We start from the raw sequence: 23,211 nt of genomic DNA, 5'->3' as shown, positions 1-23,211 counted from the left end.
GGACATGACATACAGTGAGTCTCAAACACCATAGTTTTCTCTTTCTTATTTAAATCTCGTTTTTGAAAAACACCCCTGAAAAACGGGCGAATCTCCACATAACACCAACTGTGACGAAACCGATGGGATCATTAATATGTACGCCTCTAAAAATTTGCATATGCCAGCCCATGCTCAGTGCCAGGCGAAACTGCACAGCCGAATCATCAGAAGTTCTGCAGGTGAAGAAACAAGCAGGAGGAGGATCATAGGGAAAATGGCAGATCTATCTATAATCTATCTATCTATAATCGGATACCGCTACAGTTTAATTCGAAGTTGTTTAGTTGCTCTGCCCATTTCACCACGGACTGTTACAACAATATCAAGCAGCCAGGCTTCTCTCGGCGTCTCAAACGGACGAAGGGGGCAATTTCAACTAACGTTATATTCCCGCAAGCGGCAAGTAGGGATTTTATTAACGATAATTTACATTGTGTTATCTAGATCCAGCGCGATATTGTTTTTTCCTCGAGAGACATCATGGCTTGCAAACGAGCGAACGAAGCATGGCAGTTGCTCAGTGTTTGGTTGTACAAATGAACACAAAAATATTTTTTTGCTCCTTCATCCGAGCCTCTGGAGAACCAGTGGGTTATGTGAATTTCTGATGTGTAATTGTTCAAATTCAGACAGATAATCTTTCTTTCAAAGTCGTTCAACACTGTTTATGCATCAGTATATCGCGTTGCAGTGATAAGATCTTCATTCACGCGATCAACAGGCTGTCATCTGCTCAGTGCTCATCACTGAAACCTTTTATGTGATGGGAATAGATCTAAATACTTAAAAAAAAACTTCTCATGATTCGTTAATCCCGATAGCTGTAATAGTAAAAACATATAAAAGCTGTAATAGTAAAAGTTTTCCAGATAGCTCTACATGTAATGCCAGATATTTCATATGCAAGCATGTCAGCCAATCACAGCAGTGGGCAACAACACTGAAGTCTCACAGCAGACACGCCCCTTCAAACAGAGTGTTCAAATCAATGGATGAAATCAGGCTAGGAAATATGCCTTTTATTTCTAAATTATAACAAATTTTGATCTAAAAAACATACTAACATTATAAGGGCACCCCAGGAAACATTATAAAATAATAAAATAATCCATTCTATGGCACCTTTAAAGGTGCATTAAGCAACTTTTCATGTTAAAAATACCCGTTTTTCTAACCCATACATGCTTAAACAATTGCCTGATGGGCTGAATGAGCCCTTCTCTGATCACTGCGATTGCCTCTATAATCCTGTACAGTAAAATAAATAAGAGGGATTCGGGCCGAATTGAGACTGGGCGTGACGTCATGCGCGTTCAGTTGCAGTGTTGCAGTTTCATTTGTCGCCAGAGGGGGGCATAGTTCTGCAACAACTCAGAGACTTGCGTTATGCACCTTTAAAGACCACTGAGAATGTTTAAAAATAGCTCAAAATATGATCAGAGTGGGACTTTAATGACAATATTTTTATTTGGAATTTGGGAGAAATGTTATCAGTAGTTTATAGAATAAAACAAAAAATGTTCATTTTACCCAAACACATATCTATAAACAGTGAAACCAGAGAAACTGATCATTTTGCAGTGGTTGAAGGATTGCAGTGTGGTTCTATCATGCCAAGATTAAAAGATCTGCCTGAGCAAAACGTGGCTCAAAAATTCATAATGTAATTTACTGACCAGGAGGAAGATCCATGCTTGCATAACTGGAAGGAAAAGAAACGCTTGCATCACTGGAGCCAGAGTCACCCTGAATACGGCGAAGCATTTTTACTGTCAGTCTCAGTCAGAGATGTGCTGTCAGACTCTTCAAAACCTACAGAGAGAAGGGTGACACAACTCAGGATGAGTGCAAATGCAGATAAAACCTGAGTAACTCAAATAGATGCACAATCACATGGTCTCTGCCACTGAAATGTACATATTATTGATCGTCCTCAATGTTTAAAAGTTCAATAACAAAGAATAACACACGTTTGATCTGACTGGCTCCGGCTTTATAGATATATATATATATCTTTTTTTTTATTATTAAATATTAGACAATGCCGACAAAACAACGTGTTTTGTGTTTGCGTTTATCCACGTTATAACCTTTATTTATTTCTCAACTTGCTTATAGCCTGTACACTTATATTAATATGAACTTTTAACAGGTTAACAAAAGCATCGCGGAACACAAGCACACGGACATCGACTGTAGCCTATAGTCTGCGTCGCCATAATTATTTAAAAACATTAAACTAATGCTGTTATGGAGAGCACTTGATAATGTCGTCTAATACGAGTTCAGTTCTTCTCTAGCCGTACACTGTTGATATAAAATGGAGGTGTGCACATGATGTCTGATGGGGAATCTGTCATTATTTGACAGTCAAAAATCTATTTGTGCCACTGCTGGAGCGTAAAATCACCATCAACAAAGAACAAGTGTGGCATTATGGACAAATAATACAGTGTAGAAATTGTTCCAAACATTAAAAAACACATTATAAAAACATTATTTTTTAGTTTCGCCCCAGTGTGTCTAGTTTCGGTTTCGTTTCGGCCAAGCGTTTTTGTTTCGCTGTTAAATAACAAATATAATTGCAACTTAATAATGAGAACTGAAGAGTGCAACCTTGTTAAAATCCGGATCGGATCGTTTGTGTATTTTGCGTCCCATGATCGCGTCGATCGGTGGAGAAGCTCGAGCTCGTTGCGACAGATGAACTCTGTTTTACAGCTCGACAATAGCCTACGAACTAAATTACATTTAACTTGCACACACAGAAGCATCCAGTTTAGTTTAAAAACATTGATGTAACACAAATAACAGATAAACAAGGCGTAAATCTTCCCTGAAATGGAATTTAAACAACGACAGAAAACTTTAGCGTGTGACTCCTCTCCTTTTTCCTGTTATCTTCCGCCTCAAACTAGTAGGAATAGACTAACTGCGAGCCAAAAGGCATGAAAGCGAGCCATAAACTCAATCACCAACAAATAATTATATAAGACCAAATACGCGTCTTTCACTGTAAAAATTGCGATAATGATATTCAATCAAGTATATTTGTATAGCGCTTTTCACAATACAGATTGTATCAAAGCAGCTTCACAGTATTAAAATAAAATAATACAACAAAGTTTGTTTCTAGTGGAATTTATTGATTGATAGAATAAAATTAAATATCCCCAAAATATCCCCAACTGAGCAAGCCAAAGGCAACAGTGGCAAGGAACCGAAAAAACTCCATCAAGCGGCCTAATGGTGTCCTAAAACTCCATCAGGTGACCTAATGGAGAAAAAAAAAACCTTGGGAGAACCCAGGCTCAGTCGGGGGCCAGTTCTCCTCTGGCATTTATGAACTAGAGGCCGGATTGTAGTTTGAAACTGTGAGATTAACAATATTATATGAATGCCTGGCTGAAAAGATGCGTCTTTAATCTAGTTTTAAACTGGGAGAGTGAGTCCGAGCAACGAACAGTATCAGGAAGGCTATTCCAGAGTTTTGGAGCCAAATGTGAAAATGCTCTTCCTCCTTTGGTTGATCTGGATATCCTAGGTATGACCAAAAGCCTTGAATTTATTGATCTTAAAGAGCGCGATGGATTATAGGGTGATAGAAGATCCGCTAAATAGACTGGAGCTAAGCCGTTTAGGGCTTTATAAGTCAGTAGCAATACCTTGTAATTAATACGGAACTTTATAGGTAGCCAATGTAGTGATGATAAAATCGGTGTTATATGATCATATTTTCTTGATCTAGTAAGAACTCTAGCGGCTGCATTTTGGACTAACTGTAGCTTGTTTATTGAGGATGCAGGACAACCGGCCAACAAAGCATTACAGTAATCTAGTCTTGAGGTCATGAATGCATGAACTAACTTTTCTGCATCAGAAACTGATAGCATATTACGTAGCTTAGCAATGTTTCTAAGGTGGAAAAAGGCTGTTTTTGTAACATACGAAATATGATTTTCAAAAGACAGGTTGCAGTCTAATATAACACCCAGGTCTTTTACTGTAGAGGATAAAGTAACAGGACATCCTACGATGTCAAAGTTGTATTGTGAGAGGTTCTGTGGGCGGTTTTTTGAACCGATAAGTATTACCTCTGTCTTGTCTGGATTTAATAATAGAAAATTACGCGTCATCCAATCTTTTATATCTTTAACACACTCTGTCAATTTGGATAATTTAGCGTTTTCATCCGGCCGTGATGAAATATATATTTGAGTGTCATCAGCATAACAATGGAAACTAATTCCATGTTTCCTTATAATATTTCCAAGTGGCAGCATATATATTGAGAATAACAGAGGGCCTAACACAGATCCCTGCGGCACTCCATAGTTTACTGGAGTTATGATCGATTTTTCTCCATTTAAATAGACAAAATGGTAGCGGTCAGATAAATATGATCTAAACCAGCTTAATGCTTGTCCTTGAACACCAGTATAATTTTGTAGTCGATCTAAGAGTATTGTGTGATCTATAGTATCGAACGCAGCACTTAGATCCAGTAAAACTAGTATTGAGATGCAGCCTTGGTCAGAAGCTAAGAGTAAATCATTTGTGATTTTAACGAGCGCAGTTTCAGTGCTGTGATGCGGCCTGAATCCAGACTGAAACTTTTCATAGATATCATTTTCTTGCAAGAAAGAGCCCAGTTGAGTGGACACAACTTTTTCTAGTATTTTAGACATAAAAGGTAGATTTGAAATGGGTCTATAATTTGCTAGATTATGCGGGTCTAATTGTGGTTTCTTAATGAGAGGTTTTATCACTGCCAGTTTAAATGTTCTTGGAACATGACCTAAAGATAAAGACGAGTTAATAATATTGAGGAGAGGCTCTTCCACTACAGGTAACACTTCCTTCAGTAGTTTAGTTGGTATAGGATCTAATAAACATGCTGTTGTTTTAGATGAAGTGATAAGTTTATTTAACTCTTTTTGTTCTATAGTTGTAAAGCACTGTAATTGTTCTTGCGGGGGGATAATTGAGGCTGAATTATAAGGCGCGATTGAGGATTGAACGTTTACAATTGTGGTTCTGATGTTTTCTATTTTCTCAGTGAAGAAGTTCATGAAATCATTACTACTAAACTGTAACGGGATATTTTGTTCGGGTGACGTCTGTTTATTTGTTAGTCTAGCCACGGTGTTAAATAAAAACCTAGGATTGTTTTGGTTGTTTTCTATTAGTTTGCGGAGGTGCTCAGCCCTGGCCGCTTTTAGGGCCTTTTTATAACGTGACGTACTGTCTTTCCACGCGATTCTAAAGACCTCTAAATTAGTTTGTTTCCATTTACGCTCTAAATTACGGGTTTCTCTCTTTAGAACATGCGTAGTATTATTGTACCATGGTGCTTTAATTTTCTCTGTGACCTTTTTTAATCTAACGGGTGCAACAACATCCAATGTTCTAGAGAGAATGGTGCTCATAGTGCTAGTTAGTTCTTCTAGTTCATCTGTTTGTTTGGGTTCAGACAGCAGCTGAGACAGATCAGACAAGCAACTCGAGAAATTATCTATGGTGGATGGAAGGATTGATCTGCCTGGTCGAAAACGTGGCGCCGCATGACATATTACAGCAGTACGTAATATGCAAGTTACCAAGTAATGGTCAGTGACATCATCACTTTGTGGAATGATATCTATATCGGTTGGATCGGTTCCATATGATATAATTAAATCGAGTGTGTGATTAAGACGATGAGTTGGTCCGGTGACGTTTTGTTTGACCCCAAAGGAATTTAATAAATCTATAAACGCAGTCCCTAACGCATCATTTGGATTATCTACGTGTATGTTAAAATCTCCAACAATTAATGCTTTATCTACATTGACCAATAGATCTGAGAGAAAATCTGCAAACTCTTTTAGGAAATCAGCGTAAGGCCCAGGCGGTCTATATACGGTAGCCAAGGCTAGAGATAATATGGATTTTTTTCTAACATCTAAGAGCGTAACATTTAGTACAAGTATTTCAAACGAAATAAACTTATAACCCGTTTTCTGAGTAACATTGAGAATATCTCTATAGACCGCTGCAACACCGCCGCCACGACCAATCAGACGGGGTTCGTGCTTATAGGAGTATCCAGATGGAGTAGACTCATTTAGACCGAAATAATCATTAGGTTTAAGCCAAGTTTCAGTAAGGCAAAGCACATCGAAGCTATTATCCGTGACTATTTCATTTACAATAACTGCCTTAGGTGTGAGTGATCTAATGTTTGAGTGACCTAGCTTTAGAAATTGTTTTTGGTTACTAATAGCAACATTTTCTGGTTTAATAACAATTAGATTTTTTCTAGATCCTGCAGTAGAATTATTATTTGATCTCACTAAACGAGGAATAGACACAGTTTCTATGCAATGTTCTACACTATTTATATCAGTTAATTTGGTGCAGCAGAGACTATGATTTGAACTTTTGGTTACTAGTCAAAAGGTATTTAACATTTTGGAGATGTTATCTGACAGAAGATCCGATCCGAATCTGCTTGGGTGTAAGCCATCGGCACGGAAAAGCCTAGGACGCTCCCAAAACAGATTCCAATTATTTACAAAGAGCAGTTTCTGCTCATTGCACCATGACATTAACCATTCATTTAGCGCGAATAATCTACTAAACTTTTCATGACCTAGTCGATACGTGGGAAGCGGTCCTGACACTATGATCGTTATATCAGGCGATGTGCTGCGTACCGTATCGATCAGATTCCTGAAGTCTTTCTTCAGAACCTCTGTCTGTCGCAGCCTGATGTCGTTCACTCCCGCGTGCAGGACCACAGTTCCGACGCGCTCGTTCAGAATCTCGGGAACGTGAGCAGCGATTTCAGAAACACGAGCACCAGGAAAGCAGTGACTGTGCACCTTACTTTTATTTAACGTAGCTTGTACGTGTCGAACGATGGAATCACCGATGATCACAGCATCGCGTTCTGTTTCGCGAAGAGGGGAGAAGCGGTTTTGTGTGGATATCTCGAAAACCGGGAGGGTCGGAGAGAGTTTTCTTGGTCTAGACCTGACTCGCGTCTTCCGCTGCGGAAATATCCAGGGTTCGTGGTGGCATGTTGGAGCCGGCGTAAACGAGACCATAGCTGATCGCGGCCTCGACGCTCGTGACCGATGCTGAGTAACGCACGGAGTAGACGAGGTCGAAGTCAGCGGGTTAGTAACGTTAATCACTGATTTGTGTGCATCGGCGCGTGATGTTTCAAGAGCTAACCGCCGGTCTATCAGCTCGGCTTTTCTCACTAAAAGGTCGTGGATCTGTTTCTCAACAGCTTCCAGCTCAGACTGCAACGTGTGTAGCTCAAATGTGTCCTCACCTGCACCAAAAGGTAGACTACTTACATCTGATATATTCGCCATTTTAACAGATGGACAGTAAGTTAAGTTAGCAACGACGCTAGTGATGCTATCAATATTAATACTAATTTATGACTGAAGTCTTGGATATAATCCGTCTTTTTAGTGGTACCGGTGTAGAGTAGACGCACGATAGGCGAAAAAATGTTTGTTTGTAAGTGAGTGTGGAGAAGACGCGTTCAGCCGTGATCCACAGGAGTAACCTATAACGCCGGTTTCACACCGCAAGCGTCAGCGGCGCGTGAGCAGCGCGTATTTTTTTCGGCGTCCATGTTAATCAATGAGTGCATTCACACCGCACGCAGAAGCGGCGCGGCAGCGCGTAGCAGGAGCAGAGCAGGAACAGCAGTGCCGCGATAGTTTCGGCGCCCAGTCTATTTTTAACGCGCCGCTTACGCTGAATTAAAGTGACACGCATTGATCATGGCCAAAATACACCGCAGTTTTACCCCAAAAGCGCATTGATGATATCTATTGTGTTTTAAACAGTCACTCAAATGACCAACAGCAATTTAAAAAGAAAATAAAATGTCCAAAAACAGACTTGTTGCCCGAACAATAAAAACAAAGACGAATCAAAAGTTATATAAATGAAATGATTAATAAAATAAGCTTCTTGACAAGTCTTTTCTCTTAAATGTATTTGAAAACGAAATAAAGCAATGCCAACTTATCCATTATAGAGTACTCTGTCTGTACACAAGCCGCGGTTCAGCCGCGCGTGACAAACGCTGCCAGTGTGAAAGCAAAACGCGCGTGTCCTGCTCCTGCTTATGGCGCTCGCTTTGTGTCATTTCTTTCCTAACCAAGCTTGAAGACGTGTTAACGTGCGTGTGGAGAACGTTTGCACGTCTGCCCGTCTGCACGTCTGCCCGTCTTAACGTCTGCACGTCTGCCCGTCTTAACGCAAAACGTGCCTTGGCTAATTTAAAAATAGCGCACGTACTTTTATGCAGCTACTTGTATGAGGGATTAATAAATGACTAACTTACTAACTGTATTTTTCTATGTACATTTCTGAAATGCATTTTCTGTAAAACTGTTTTGAAACAATATTGTGAAAAGCCCTAGGCTACAGCTAAATTTGAATTGAATTGAATTGAATTGAATTGAATAGACTTGTCTTATTTGAGACACTGTTCGAACAGTGTGGGCTAGAAGACTTGATCATTTAGCTATTAAAGCTATTATTAAATTAGATGAAGTAATTTTCAGCAGAGAAAATCACATTAATAGCTATTTAACATAGGCCTAGCTTTTAACATCCTCGAAGAATATTAAGAAAATACTATTTAGGTTTGGATACATAAAAAAACGAGGGAATATGAAATAGGCTATAGGCTACAATAATAATAATAATAAAGCTCTATAGTGGATGCATTACTTAATTATATTCTTAAATTCTATGTTATAAAAAAATCGTTGTATGAACTTCTAGCAAGCTCATTTAAACCTAGTTGTAAATGCCGAAATGAATGGAGGCTAAATAAATATTAAACTACTAAATATCAATATAAAATTGCCGGTAGATGGCGCCAAGACCCTGTTCTATTGAGATTACTGGTTGATGTTCAACTTATTCTTTCAAAAATACAAATATATATGTTAACACCCACACAACTACTCCTTTTAGACAATTGTTCTTCTGTGGCGCTGTTTGGAACTGTATTTTCATTGACTTTTGTGTGAAATGCCAGTCATTAATATATTGTTTATTTACAGGCATTCTGGTTTTCTAAAAACTGCTCATTACAGAAACATTCAAACAAATATTTACAAATTTGTGTTTTACTTGGTATTTTTGGATATTCTTGGCATGTTGGCAATTCATTTTCATTATATATATATAGGCTATATTTCATTATATTTCTGTTACTCAGATGTGAAACATTATGTGAATTTAAAGTGGCTGCGTTATAAATAGAAATATGGGTATAGCCTAATGTATGTGCTGTTGTTGGTTCCCATGACATGCTACATTTTAACATTTTAATGACAGTGTCTTGGCTATAAATTTTGCATTTCACTATGAAGGGGAATGTAAAGCATTAAATCAACCAGGTCTCTGAAATAGCTCAGAGGTGCATGAAGCTTCATTTGACAAGCATATATAGACAGCACAACTCCATGTCACACATTTAGATAATGGAAGAACAACACAGAAACAAACAGGGTCAACAGTCTGGAAGAAGAGGAGTAATGATGTGTGGTGGAAGAAGGGTACGGAGGCAAAACAGTGGAAGAGGTCAAGATTGTGGACATGTTTCTAATGAAATAAGGACACTATTGCAGACAATGTTATCAATCATGACCTTACAATGACTGAGGGTCAAAAGGTAAAGCCGAATGTTGAGAGAACAACAGTGTCTTCAATCATTCAAACGTTTGTACACAGAACAGGTGTGTAATCAAATACGTTACTCTGGGTACTTTTTTGCAAACCCTGAAATACGTACCTGAAAGTACATTTCCCTGCACTTTCCGGGTGAAACGTCCACTAGAGGCATACATACATTTAAGCTTGGCATACATTTCCCCCGTTCCAGATGCTTGTTTATAAGCTTATAAAGGCGACAATATTAATAAATGATGTTCAGCATACACTTATTTTAATATAAATTAGGAATTATTTCCACGCCTTTGAGGTGCCAAGCATGCCAGACTGAGGATAGACGTCCGACGAGCACCTTGGATCGCACTTCCCCGAGGTAACTTACCGAAATAGTATGGTATTGCCTCGCAAAAGGAACAATTCATAATTAAAATGCTTTTGCATGTTTTAGTTTTCATGTGTTTTGTGTAAATTAAACGGCAGGGAATCGCGCAATCATGACCGTGTTGATTACGTACCAAACCGCACAAAACTTGTTGGCAAACTATTCGCGAACAGCCAGCCAAAAAATATTATACCTTTGCTATGTGTCTCACTATGTCTCACACTAGTATGATTTAATAAGATATCAAACGCATTAACAAGTTTTGCCAGAACGATACGTTTCAGTCAGGTGATTTGTTTTATTAACACTTTATTGCAGCGCCACAAATATGTACCACTCGGTACGTAAAGTTAATGCTCAATGCTCAAACATCCATTGGAGTCGCTAAAGAGAAGGACTGTCACTGTATGTGGCATTGCGATCGACAGTCGGAGAGGTATGTACTGTAATATATCCAATTTCCTAAAACTGTGTTATTTAATGATAAATGTTAAGTGGTACGCGTTGTTTTACTTGATCATGTTTTCTGTAATGATAAATCTAACTTTAGAACCATGTGAGTGATCATGACGTCAGTAGGACAAATGAATGCCTCGTGATTTAGCTGAAGTTCGTAAAGTTACATCGGCAAAGTACGCATGTAGCCAGCTGGCCAGCTAGCTGCTAGCTAGCGCTTGTTAAGTTATTTTTTAGTGATATGTTTGCTGTAATGGTAAATATGATGTTAGAATCGTATGTGAGCACTCTCGATGAAACCAATGGCCTTCAGTTACGTATCCTGTAATGTTTTGTAAAGTTAGTTAACGTTACGTATTTAGTGAGCTAACCCTGTACTGTCTGAACGATATATATTTGCACATACACACATTCTTCAACAAATATGTGCAAACAAATGCAAGATATATTGCATTACTTTCATGTAGATAAGCTGCGTGTAGGCCTATGCCTTAAGAACTACAGATCCCATGAAACTTTCGACCAATTAAGTCACGTGTTCCTGCCATAATACAGCGTGTACTATGGTACAAACCTTACAGTCTTAGGTACAAATTAAAAACGTGTATTTTTAGTATAACGTACACAGACAGGTGAGTTGATTAATGCTAGTTGGTTGCTTTTTTTATATATACAATTTAATGTTTGCCTATCCAAAATTTTAATTTATTTATTTTATAATTTAACAGCAACATTACACTAACTAAAGTTAGAAAAGTGAAATCATATTCAACCACCCCTTTACTTTTTAAATGCTTTTTAAATGTGATTTTTGGTTTAACCCAACATTATAATTGTGCCTCTTGTTACTGGATCTCATGTTACAAAAACAAGTTGTATATAGGTTTTAATATAATTTTTTCTTCATTTTAGAGATGCCAGGAAGTTCTCAGAAAATGTGCACAGGGTGCAACACCCTAATAAGTGTTGCATACAAGACCTGTCCAGCTTGCAAACAACTGCAGCCGTACAAAGCCAAAGTTGCAGCCAAGAGACGCAACTTTGAAAATCAAAAAATCAAGTGGAAGGATTCAATAAATAAAAACAACAACAGGACAGTTGTTCTTAATAGCAGTCATCTGTTGGTAAGATTAGTACAGAGTTAAGGATGCTAATATGGATTTATGAAATTAAGTCAATTGACCCTTTGCAGGGAGCTCGATTGACAGGACGATTGACACCCCCTGACAAATCATACTTCGCCATCTGCCATTTTGCCCGACAACTTTTCGGTTACTTTTGATATTAAACATATTAAAGGCACAATATGTAGTTTTTTTGCTTTAAAAATAGCAAAAATCAATATATCTATGTTATGTATCTTTTTAGTTGTGTACTTACATTATCCCGACTCTTTTCAACAACTTTCAAATAAGGATAAATTTGTAATTTAATTCTAAGACATGGGACGTGTCTTTATTTTCGTTTTGTCTCCCGTCAATGGCGTCATATCCGCTTCTCTCTGGTTTCCGCTCGTACTGACATACACCCATATACAGTCTATGCATACACCAGAGCACCTTAACCAAGGCGACAGACATGGACAACTGTGTAGCTTGTAATGTCTATCTGCATGCTGTTGTTGTTTCGTTCAAACATTATGCATCATGGCAAGCAGACTTTGGATAAAAAAGGAGAACTAAAACGAGGATTAAGATCAGCGCTGTGTTTTTGAGATGTTGAGATCGAGTTCCACGTCTATGACTAACTTCGACCGCTCGTACATGTACTTTATTAAACAGGTGAGCACATTTACATAAACTAATCAATGTTATATAGTTCAGCAATGATAAAATGTTATAATATGATCTGTAGGGCCTACGTTATTCTAATATTAATTGAGCTTACTGCTACAGCTTAATGTTCGTTTGTCATACAGACAAACGAACACATAGAATAACATAAATGTTTATTGTGTTTATGTGCAGTTTTGTGTGATAGTGTAACGTTAGACCAAGTGAAACAGTGCTGCATTACCTCACATGTTTAATTTGTTTAATAAACTGACCTGTGAGTAGTAATTCTGCACTTTGGTAGAATGAAATGTCCATATTCCTTTTGACGTTACATTTGCGTGGGACTCGATTCGCGTGTGATTCTGCTGATAGCTGAAATGTCCATAGCATATTCCTTTTAACGTTAGCTGTTATATCTGCTGGACTCACGTCGCGTTTGGAACTGATAGCTGTCTCTTAGCAAACGCGCCCTGCTTAATATCACATTGATGTATTTACTCATCCGTAAACAATATTAGATTGGTGGACTTGAAGTTGACCACAAGATCCATAATTCTTCTTAGCAAGTGTTGCGTCATCAAAATACGCCTTTGTTATTGTAAGAGGTTAGCGACCCCTAGCGGCGAAAAAATTACATATTGTACGTTTAAACAAAGGCTCGCCTTTCAAATTTGGTCATTTTTTAAAAAGAAATATAAACAATAAATATCGTAATAATGTGTCGTGAGACTCTTGACAGATCATTGTAGAGCATCAGTTACAGCTTCTCGTGACACGATCATCTCTTCCTTTCAGTTCAGTTATATCATCAAATAAATATGAATGAACATAAGAAGAAATGTTGTTTTAACCGCGGAAAGACATTAGTACACTCCGTTTCTCAACTTCAAATCCTCACGTTAATCTGCTATCTCTTCTGACTGCATTGTCGGGCAAAATGGCAAAGTATGATTTGTCAGATCACCTGTCAATTAAGCTCCCTGTGAAGGGTCAATTGACACAGTAAAGGTCAACAGTCAATAGCCATGTTTCCATTTATTTGTCAAGTGAAATTTTTAAATGTTTCGAAAAAGAGAAATTTTTTGTAAAATATGAATCAGGTGTTTCTATCAACTGGTTTGGAGGGAATTAATTAAGATCCAGCTAGGGAAATTACAGATTTGCCTTACACCACATTTCCCATTCCGCCTGTCAGATAAGTATTAAGTGCTGGGATCTTTGCTCACTGCTACTGAGAGTTTCCTGGTTAGTTTATTTTCTTCCTCTTAGTAATGTGCCTGACTGCATATACAGCTTGGAACTTTGTCAAAGCTTTTTCCATATCCCGTTCAGCACATTAACTCTTTTTCGAAAAAGGCAAATACCACCTCAAACAACAGTCAAAATAAAGTTTTTTGCTAAATTGAGGATATTTTTTTCTCTAATGTTGATGAAAACATGGTTAGTGAAACATATAGTATAGTAATGAATTCCTTGATATGAGCTGTACATTAAATATTACCATTAAACAGCTGTCATGAAATTCATATTTAAATATTTTTTTAATATTTAAATTAAAAAAAATATGTGCATGTTTTTTATTTAATGTTTTTATATTTCAGCTTGACAAACTTGCTGCCCTTGATTTCTACCCCGTACTACTTTTGGGGAAGAAATGCAAAGGAAGCTTAGTGGCCGATGTCATCCTAGGAGGGGATTATGTTTTGGATCCTGATTTGCTTCAGAGGGTTAAACTTATGTATGAAGCTGTGCTAAAGAGTAAGTATTTTTGTACAAACACGGAGCTCTGTAATGTGGAAACACTGGTAACCCAAAGGAATGTGAACCCACAAGTATCTTTCTCTTTATTTTTCATATTGACGCAAAGGATGAGCATTACTTTCAGCCATAATAGGATAAAGTAGCATGTGATCACCCAATAGTTTTTTTTAGCAGTTTTTCAACAAGCTAGATAAAAAGTAAGCAGAAAATCAAGAATGCTCTGATCAGCACAGCATTACCTTGACTGAGAACTAGATGACTAGATTTGTTGACATAGACTGTAGATAATTAATGGCACTTTTCAGTCATAACATAAAACACCTGTAATGTAGAAATCAATCTTATTATAAATACTATTCTGTTATCATCACCCGCTGCAGGTCCTATTAATTAGATCCGCTGCAGGTCCTATTAATTATAATTAGTCATATTCTATATAGAATAAAGTGGCACTAACAAAAATGTAGGCAAACTGTTTAATTTTTCTTGTGTTTGATGTTTGTCTTTTCTGCAAGTTCATTTTCAAAGACAGAAGGCAACAAGTAGCACAGAAACCCCTGACCCTCCAGAAGCTACTGTCAGCGAGACCGAGAACCCTCCAGTAGCTACTGTCAGCGAGACCGAGAACCCTCCAGTAGAGAACCCTCCAGAAGCTACTGTCAGCGAGACCGAGAACCCTCCAGTAGAGAACCCTCCAGTAGCTACTGTCAGCGAGACCGAGAACCCTCCAGTAGAGAACCCTCCAGTAGCTACTGTCAGCGAGACCGAGAACCCTCCAGTAGCTACTGTCAGCGAGACCGAGAACCCTCCAGTAGCTACTGTCAGCGAGACCGAGAACCCTCCAGTAGAGAACCCTCCAGTAGCTACTGTCAGCGAGACCGAGAACCCTCCAGTAGAGAACCCTCCAGTAGCTACTGTCAGCGAGACAGAGAACCCTCCAGTAGCTACTGTCAGCGAGACCGAGAACCCTCCAGTAGCTACTGTCAGCGAGACCGAGAACCCTCCAGAAGCTACTGTCAGCGAGACCGAGAACCCTCCAGTAGCTACTGTCAGCGAGACCGAGAACCCTCCAGAAGCTACTGTCAGCGAGACAGAGAACCCTCCAGTAGCTACTGTCAGCGAGACCGAGAACCCTCCAGAAGCTACTGTCAGCGAGACCGAGAACCCTCCAGTAGCTACTGTCAGCGAGACCGAGAACCCTCCAGAAGCTACTGTCAGCGAGACCGAGAACCCTCCAGTAGCTACTGTCAGCGAGACCGAGAACCCTCCAGTAGCTACTGTCAGCGAGACCGAGAACCCTCCAGTAGCTACTGTCAGCGAGACCGAGAACCCTCCAGTAGCTACTGTCAGCGAGACCGAGAACCCTCCAGAAGCTACTGTCAGCGAGACCGAGAACCCTCCAGTAGCTACTGTCAGCGAGACCGAGAACCCTCCAGAAGCTACTGTCAGCGAGACAGAGAACCCTCCAGTAGCTACTGTCAGCGAGACCGAGAACCCTCCAGAAGCTACTGTCAGCGAGACAGAGAACCCTCCAGTAGCTACTGTCAGCGAGACCGAGAACCCTCCAGTAGCTACTGTCAGCGAGACCGAGAACCCTCCAGAAGCTACTGTCAGCGAGACCGAGAACCCTCCAGTAGCTACTGTCAGCGAGACCGAGAACCCTCCAGTAGCTACTGTCAGCGAGACCGAGAACCCTCCAGAAGCTACTGTCAGCGAGACCGAGAACCCTCCAGTAGCTACTGTCAGCGAGACCGAGAACCCTCCAGTAGCTACTGTCAGCGAGACCGAGAACCCTCCAGTAGCTACTGTCAGCGAGACCGAGAACCCTCCAGTAGCTACTGTCAGCGAGACCACAGGCTCATCAGAAGCTACAAGACCCCGGGGCCCTAAGGCAAAAAAAAGACAAAGAAGTGAAGTATATTTCCTTAATTGTCAGTAATGTCTTATTAGTGAATAATATGTGGGGCATCTCAGAACTATGTCTTTTAATACAGTACCAGTCAAAAGTTGGAACCCACATACCCATTTGAGAGAATGGGAAAGCGTGCCCAATCTTTTGACTGATACTGTACATTCTAAATGAGTCTGTAGAACCCAGTTCTGGCAGGTCACGTTAGACAAGCTCGCATCAGCTGATCCACGTCTACCTATAGGAATACAACGCCTATCACTGAATACATATATACGCTCCTCCAGTATTATTAACAGCTATTGCGTTTCCCAGGAGCTATTTACTCTCCTCCATCCCCAGCTCCTCCTCTCATCAATCAGTATGTGGCATTCTGATTCCCTCTGAATGAGACTTAAATTCTCTAATAATGTTGTACATTACAAATAATTAATGATATCTGCAATACATTAATGTTGGTTATGTTCTGTTATTGCTGCTCTCCCTGCTCTTATTCATGCTAGGCTGCATGGATGCGCATGGAGTTCTTGTCCAGAGCAAAACTAAATCGCCAATCAAAACTGTATGCTAACTGTCAATCATGTTTGATGATTGTGGTCCTGACTGAAATAATGTTTAATAAAATGTGGTATGTTGTATATTCTTTATACAGATTCAGTCCAACAGAGGGTAGCCAGCAAGATGAAGCAAAAAAAAAAGTGTTAAGTAAATTTTCTCTATTTAAAATGATATGATGTATCAATTACACATTGATTCAGGGTATTTGGTAACAGTTTGCCACAGTTTGGTATTGTCTATACTGGCATATTGGTATACTTATTTCAATGTTATATTGCCTATCTTTCAGATGAGTGTCCAGAATGCTGTATGAGAGTGAGGCAAAACAACTTTGAGTACTCCAAGGTTTTGAAAAGAAGAGTGAGAGAGGTTTGTCTTTCTAAAGCCATTTCAAACTGTCTTGCTTTATATCAATGTACCCTCATTCACTCATTATTAATATTTTAATCCTTTTTGATTCTACAATGAAAAAAGGCCATGTGTCCACCAAAGCGTTTTTTTCACGCGACTGCCGTATTTTTCCAATTGTTTTTAATGGGAGTGCCGTGGTTTTAAAACATGCATGGGTGTAACAAGGTGCTGAGCGTATTTTACACGCTGATATACCGAGCCTTCTGCGTTTTTTACCAGTCGCCGAGAGTTGACGAATGTTCAACTTTGGGTAAAACGCAGCGCTCATCACTGTCACTTTTTACCCAGCCGTCCAATCACAGTGGAGGAGGGGCTGGACAAATGCCACACAGACCAACTGTCACATTCTGCTTGCTCACATTTAAATTTATTGGAATTTTTAACAACACAGAAATAAAATGATCTGTGAAATGAGATACTAGTACACTTTTGTTGATATTTCATATAATATGTGATTTTAGCAGAGCGCCTAGCGTTTTCAGCTGGCTAAAAACGGTTTGGTGGACATGCGGTTTAATACTGCGTTAAAAAAATGTCTTCATTGTTTGAGCACTTGACTCTACAACTGGATGTTTGGAGAACAATAATCTGGATTTAGTGTTCATGCACTGAGCACTAATTTAACCAGAGTTTTACAAACAAGATGCATACATACTTTACAATAACAGAAAATAATTTGGCTGTACGTATTGCTCATATAATGTAGACTGCTGTCCAATCAATACTTCGGTTACCAACCAATATATGTTTAGGTAGGTCTTATGTTGGAATTTATTTAACGTTACTTGTAGTTATTAGTTGTCTGTCTGTCTGACAAATATGAAACCTACAATTGCACATTAATGTAATTTTTCAAGTAATTATTCGTCTTTGATTTTCCTTATAGCCTTCATACTTTTTTGCAAGTATTGACATGAAATAGGTCTTAAATTCTTAAAATCTTAAAAATATTTATTTACTAATTAAATGTAATTTACTTGTTGAAACTTGCAGAAACCTTGAAAACATTAATGTAAAGATAAAATAGTAGAATGAATACGTTGGTAATGTAAAGTTAACATGAATTGAAACTGTCACAATGTTTTCATGTAATTTACTAGACCACTCAGATGTATGATATTGTACTGTACCACTTTGAAACACCACCTTACAGCAATAAATGTTCTTGTTTTAATGTTATTACATGTTAATATTTTCCAACAAAGTATATTTTGAGTACTCCTGACATGACTTACTTGCTACCACCACAATTGCAAGACTTGTGCCAAGACAAACGTTGCTGGATGTTGTGTTGTGATTGTTTTTCTGTGTGTGTTTATTCTATAGGGAACAGAGGAGGTCCTTATTTGTTGGGTTCCATGCAAGACCTGGTAGGTGTACTAATGTACAGTTTATTACACACTGACACCATACACAACAGTTTAAACATTAACAATGTTAACAGTTTTTTTTAATAGTTATATTTCATAAAATGATATACCATTTTGCTAGCCTGACAGAGTTACTCAGCAAATGTAAATTTTTACTTTAAACGTTGTATCTTTACAGTGGGACCAAATGGAAGGACTCCTGGGAGCCCTCCTCCCTTCTTGAAGAATGAGTTAAGCATTTTGTTTGTTAATTTTAAAATTATAATGAATAAAATAACTACAAAGTTTTTGGCTTGTTATTCATTGTCTAAAAAACTATGCTATATACAGTTCATACAGATCTTTAGAAATAACTTAATTTAAAATATTGTATTAAATGTCAGTTTTGTATGAATAAATGTTCACTAGTTCACACTTACATATAATTTCAGGTAGCAAGGTTTAATGCCTATTTGGCGTGCTGTCCGGAGGGAGGGCTCCGAGCTCGGATTAGGCCCGAATCCAGAGTACTCCCCCCCGTGTAAGTGTTCAGAACTAGAAGTGTGGAGAAGGGGTGGTGGAGGGATGATGCAAACTGTTAATGGATCGAGGTAAAACTGTTGAGTCTATATATACCCTCTTGTTTGCTGAGTGCTATCCACTCGTGTTAATTATCTGAACGTGTTCCTCCCAAACTTAGTTAATAAAACTTAATTTATATTTATGTCTGTGAAAGATGTTATTTTTTTTCACCTGTGTTTTTCTGTATGTGTCTTGTTTGTAAACAGGATTACTTGTAACTTGATGGATGGGTGGGGCATGGTCCAGGTAGGAAACTATCAAATTTTTTATTAGGGTTTAGATTAATTAAAATGGATGTATTTGGAGACATTTGCTTTACTATATGCCCTTGATGTTCAGGTTTGTGTCCCTTTGTTCAGATGACATTGTGTGGTAAACATCATAATGGTCCTGGTTCCACACTAGGGAAGGAAGTGGAACAGTAGTTGGCATGCCATGTAATGGCAGTTTTCCACTACACAGTACCAGCTTGGCTTGGCTAGCTTTTCACTGTGTTTTCCATTGCAGCTAGTACCTCCACAATAGTCTGTATTTGGATAGAAGACCAGTAGCAGTTGTATCTTTTGATCTATTATTCATTGGCAATGCAATAATTATGCCTTCTAAGCATCAAACTGATTTAATATTGGCATAAAATTACATATAAATTTAAATACATAAAAAAGAGACCTGTTTAATATCCAAGAAACAAATGTAACTTGTTTTTAACAATATGAACATGATTAAACAGAATAACCTGAATTATCAAGTAATCAGATAACAAAAATCAAATGGTGGTTCGTACACTAATAATACGTTTCTTGTAATTTTAGACTTCTAAAGCAGATCCACTTTGGGACCTGGAAACCCTGAAAGCACCAGCTGGAAATGAGAGAGTGGGAGGATGGTAAGAAAATAATGAACATGATCTGACATGAAGAAGTTTTGTGTTTATTACGAAGTTGACCACAATGTTAATCTGCTGTAGTAATCTGTAATTAAATGCTTGTCTGTCACAATTTCACAATATCTCCAGCCAAATATTTATAGCCACTTGTATGATATCTTGGTATCGTTTACATGAAGCTGCATTTTCTTTTGACGAGTAAAGATAATGATTAAAAGGTTATTTTGATGTTGGAAATGCAGCATTGTAGACTATTTGTAGATATTTGGAATTGTCATGTTTTTTTGGGACCTTGACTGCTGTGTGATGTCATCTTTTTCTTTCTGTTTTTCCTTACAATTCCTCTACAGGTTCCTGTGACTTGATAGAGGACGCTAGATGTGGGCACAACAGTTCTATCAATCGTCTGTTTGTCTGTTGGAAAATAGTGCAATTGAATTTTACATTTCAAACCAAAGCTAATAAGTGTCTCTCTTGACTGGCATCACCAGTAGCGAAATAATAATGTTAAAAGTTTGTTAGTGAACTAAAAAGTCCTTAGCCTACTGCTTTAATAAATCACTGTAACTTTTGCATGAAGTACATTGACAGGGTATGTAATATTGCCTCTGATCTTCTTCAATTTCTTCATATTATTCTATATGTGTATGTATGCAATATCTATTCACTGTTTGTTGAACATCATCAAATGGAATTTAAACCATAGATGTTTTTCTGTTATGTTTTCCATATTGTATCATCGATAAAATCCACTTTCACTGACATCCTGTAAATCTGTGGAGAAATTTCTTCCTTTGTCTTGATGCATACATATGTTCACTACTGTAATAAACACAATTGTAATGGCCGGTTGTGTGAACCTAACAGAATACATATTTAAAAAAATAAATTAAAGAAAGTAGACTTATAATTTTATTCAGCAAGGATACATTACATTAATTAAAAGTGACAGTAAAGACATTTACAATGCTACAAAAGCTTTCTGTTAAATAATATAAAATAATTATTTTAAACTTTCCATTCATCAAATAAACAAAAATTAAATGTATCATGCTTACTATAGTTTTTATTTCTCACAAGTTCATGACTCATGCAAAAGCACTTAGGCCTATAGTGTAGCCTATTTTACTGTGGTTCATACGTATGTGCACTAATAAACACCATTGTGATGGCATTGCCTGCTATGAAAGTACCATTTGGACACCTAATTGACTTATTCTCTATAATGCAGATGCTCACAAGTAGGCTACATGAATTGTGCAAAAACACTTAGCAAACACTTTCGTGCAAAAACACTTAAATGGTGCATATTTTACTTGTGTGGTGCGTACACTACTGTAAAGACAATTGTTAAGACAATTATAAAGACAATTGTGATGGCATTGCCTGTTGAGTGAACTACACTACAGTTTACCGTAGTAAAAACTAAACAGTAGGCTACACTTTATCAGGGTTCTGTAGTATTCATTAACAAAGTGTTGTAATACAGTTAGGCCTACTACAATTTACTAAAGTAAGTTTCACATCCAAAAGTAAATGCAAACTACAAACATGTTTACCCAAATAGCATTATTCATATCACATTAATCCTACACTGTTAACAACATGCTAACTGCTAATTTCTAAGTAAGGGGGCAGTTTAGTAAAGCCATGGCCAAACAAACGTTTTAAAACTCCGGCTGCAGTAAAACCTTTTTATATTATGTGCATAGATGGTTTTATAACCCTATATTTAACCCCTAATTTGCTAAGACAACGAGAGTGGTGCTGCTGATGTTTTTATAAAGCTGCTCCAAAATATTAACTAACATCTTTACTTTTTCTCAACATAGATCTATAAATACAGTGTAAGTATGACTTCGGTTTTAGGCTACTATAGGTTTGATATATTCCGTAGATGTATCTTTTTACAACCCTATTCACAGCAATACTTTGGTAACTGGAAGAACTACAAATATGGCGCTAATTTGTGTCAAGCTGGAAGGTGCTGCTATAGGAAATTGTAGTTTTAAATAAATATAGCTTATTACTTAAAATTGAAAGTAATAAATACTGAATTAAGAGTACAATTAGGCGGGATTTAAGTGGATGTAATCGCATTTGTGTGATAATATTTTATATAACTGCTAAATAGGTGAGAATCAATTTTGACCATAATTGACTGCACCCCATTTTAGTGACTCTATCCTTAAGAGTATAGTCACATAGCTAAAGAGCTCTCTATAACAATTGGTCCGATGTATTTCGCCCCTTCTGTATTTTGAATGACAAGGCTTAACACCCTGCTGAAAAATCCAGCTAAAACCAGCCTAAGACAGTTGGCTGGTCTAAGCTGGTTTAAACTGGAAGTAGCTATAGCAGATTGGTTTTAGAGGGGTTTTGAACATTTTTTAGCTGGTCTTAGCTGGTTTTAGCTGGTCAGGCTAAAACCAGCTAGGCCAGGCTGGAAAAAAGCTAGGCCAGGCTGGGAGACCAGCCATGGCTAGCTGGATTTTTCAGCAGGGCATGCACTGAGGTCAAGGTTCAGAGGTCAATATTCCAAAGCAGGAGCCATTTCCAATCTTCATACTGGCATATATTATTCTCTAATCCTACGTCAAGGCTTTAATTTCAACATTTCATGGACACAGCTTTTTCCCAGGGATAGTTTCAGTGAAACCTTTGGAAGCCCAACCTCCAGCCTCCAACCTCACAGGCATCCCATCACAATTGTGTTTATTACAGTAGTGCACATATGCATGTACCATGTACCACACCCAATTAAAATATGCACTATTTAAGTGTTTTTGTATGAGTCATGAACTTGTCAGCATGGGGTCAACCCTATGTTCCCACATTTCTAAGAATTTTTTTTTTCTTGTTACGAAGAATTTAGAAAATTAGGCCCTATGTTTCCACAGTCTTATGTTCCCACAGCCCTATGATCCCACAGTCTCGTTTATACTGGGTTTAGGGTTAGGGTTAAAGAAAATCAACCTTGGAAATGATGGAACATAGGGCTGTGGGAACATAGACACGCTCCCGTGAGCATCTGCATTGACTTATCAAATGACTCTCTTTACTAATCAAAAAGAGAGTAATCAAATTAGGTGTCCAAATGTTACGTTCACAGGAAGTTCGCTCAACAGGCAATGTCCCTATTTGATCATCTAAGCCAGTATATGTGGGGTTTCCTCAGGCTTAACCCTAACCCTAACCTTCTCTGGTTTCCCTACAACAGTCCAAAAACATGCATCATAGTTCAATTGGAGACATAAACTGTCATTAGGTGTGAATGTGACCCCTGTTATAGACTGGCCAATCATCCAGGGTATTTCTCTACATGTGGCCCAAGATGTTGGGGAAGGCAAACCAGCCTCTGAAGTCTCATGCCTCTAAAGAGGATTAGTGGTCTGGAGAAT

General features: G+C 38.2%; 2 protein-coding genes and 1 long non-coding RNA gene across 4 annotated transcripts in view; 2 read left to right on the top strand and 1 right to left on the bottom strand.

Moving 5' to 3' along the window:
• The window catches only part of LOC311079814 (aerolysin-like protein), a 57,831-nt gene that overhangs the window by 14,932 nt on the left and 19,688 nt on the right, over positions 1-23,211 (bottom strand). Inside the window, exons 1-2 of one of the 2 annotated variants that reach the window (XM_084109537.1) lie at positions 2,659-2,958; positions 1,719-1,854 (exon numbers count right to left, since the gene is read on the bottom strand). In XM_084109537.1, coding sequence (XP_083965663.1) covers positions 1,719-1,806 — 88 coding nt within the window. In that variant the 5' untranslated portion in view covers positions 1,807-1,854; positions 2,659-2,958. Of the gene's footprint in view, positions 1-1,718; positions 1,855-2,658; positions 2,959-23,211 lie in introns of those variants that run through there. The other variant, XM_084109536.1, reaches the window with a different exon arrangement.
• On the top strand, positions 11,449-15,884 carry LOC311079870 (uncharacterized protein; the record flags this gene model as incomplete). The annotated part of the gene is made up of 4 exons (XM_084109595.1): positions 11,449-11,703; positions 13,956-14,112; positions 14,631-15,790; positions 15,852-15,884. Exons 1-4 carry the CDS (start codon positions 11,494-11,496, stop codon positions 15,882-15,884), a joined length of 1,560 nt encoding a protein of 519 aa, XP_083965721.1. The 5' UTR covers positions 11,449-11,493.
• Positions 15,900-20,836, top strand: LOC311079741. Its single transcript, XR_014605446.1, has 9 exons — positions 15,900-16,025; positions 16,677-16,724; positions 16,872-16,951; positions 18,320-18,363; positions 18,542-18,593; positions 18,795-18,883; positions 19,131-19,170; positions 19,737-19,810; positions 20,161-20,836. It is a non-coding gene; the product is annotated as an uncharacterized lncRNA (long non-coding RNA).

The sequence above is a fragment of the Abramis brama genome, assembly GCF_963993115.1.
Source record: "Abramis brama genome assembly, chromosome: 3".
NCBI classification, from domain to species: domain Eukaryota; kingdom Metazoa; phylum Chordata; class Actinopteri; order Cypriniformes; family Leuciscidae; genus Abramis; species Abramis brama.
Note: the sequence above shows the minus strand (reverse complement) of the source record. Positions and strands in the feature narration are given on the sequence as shown.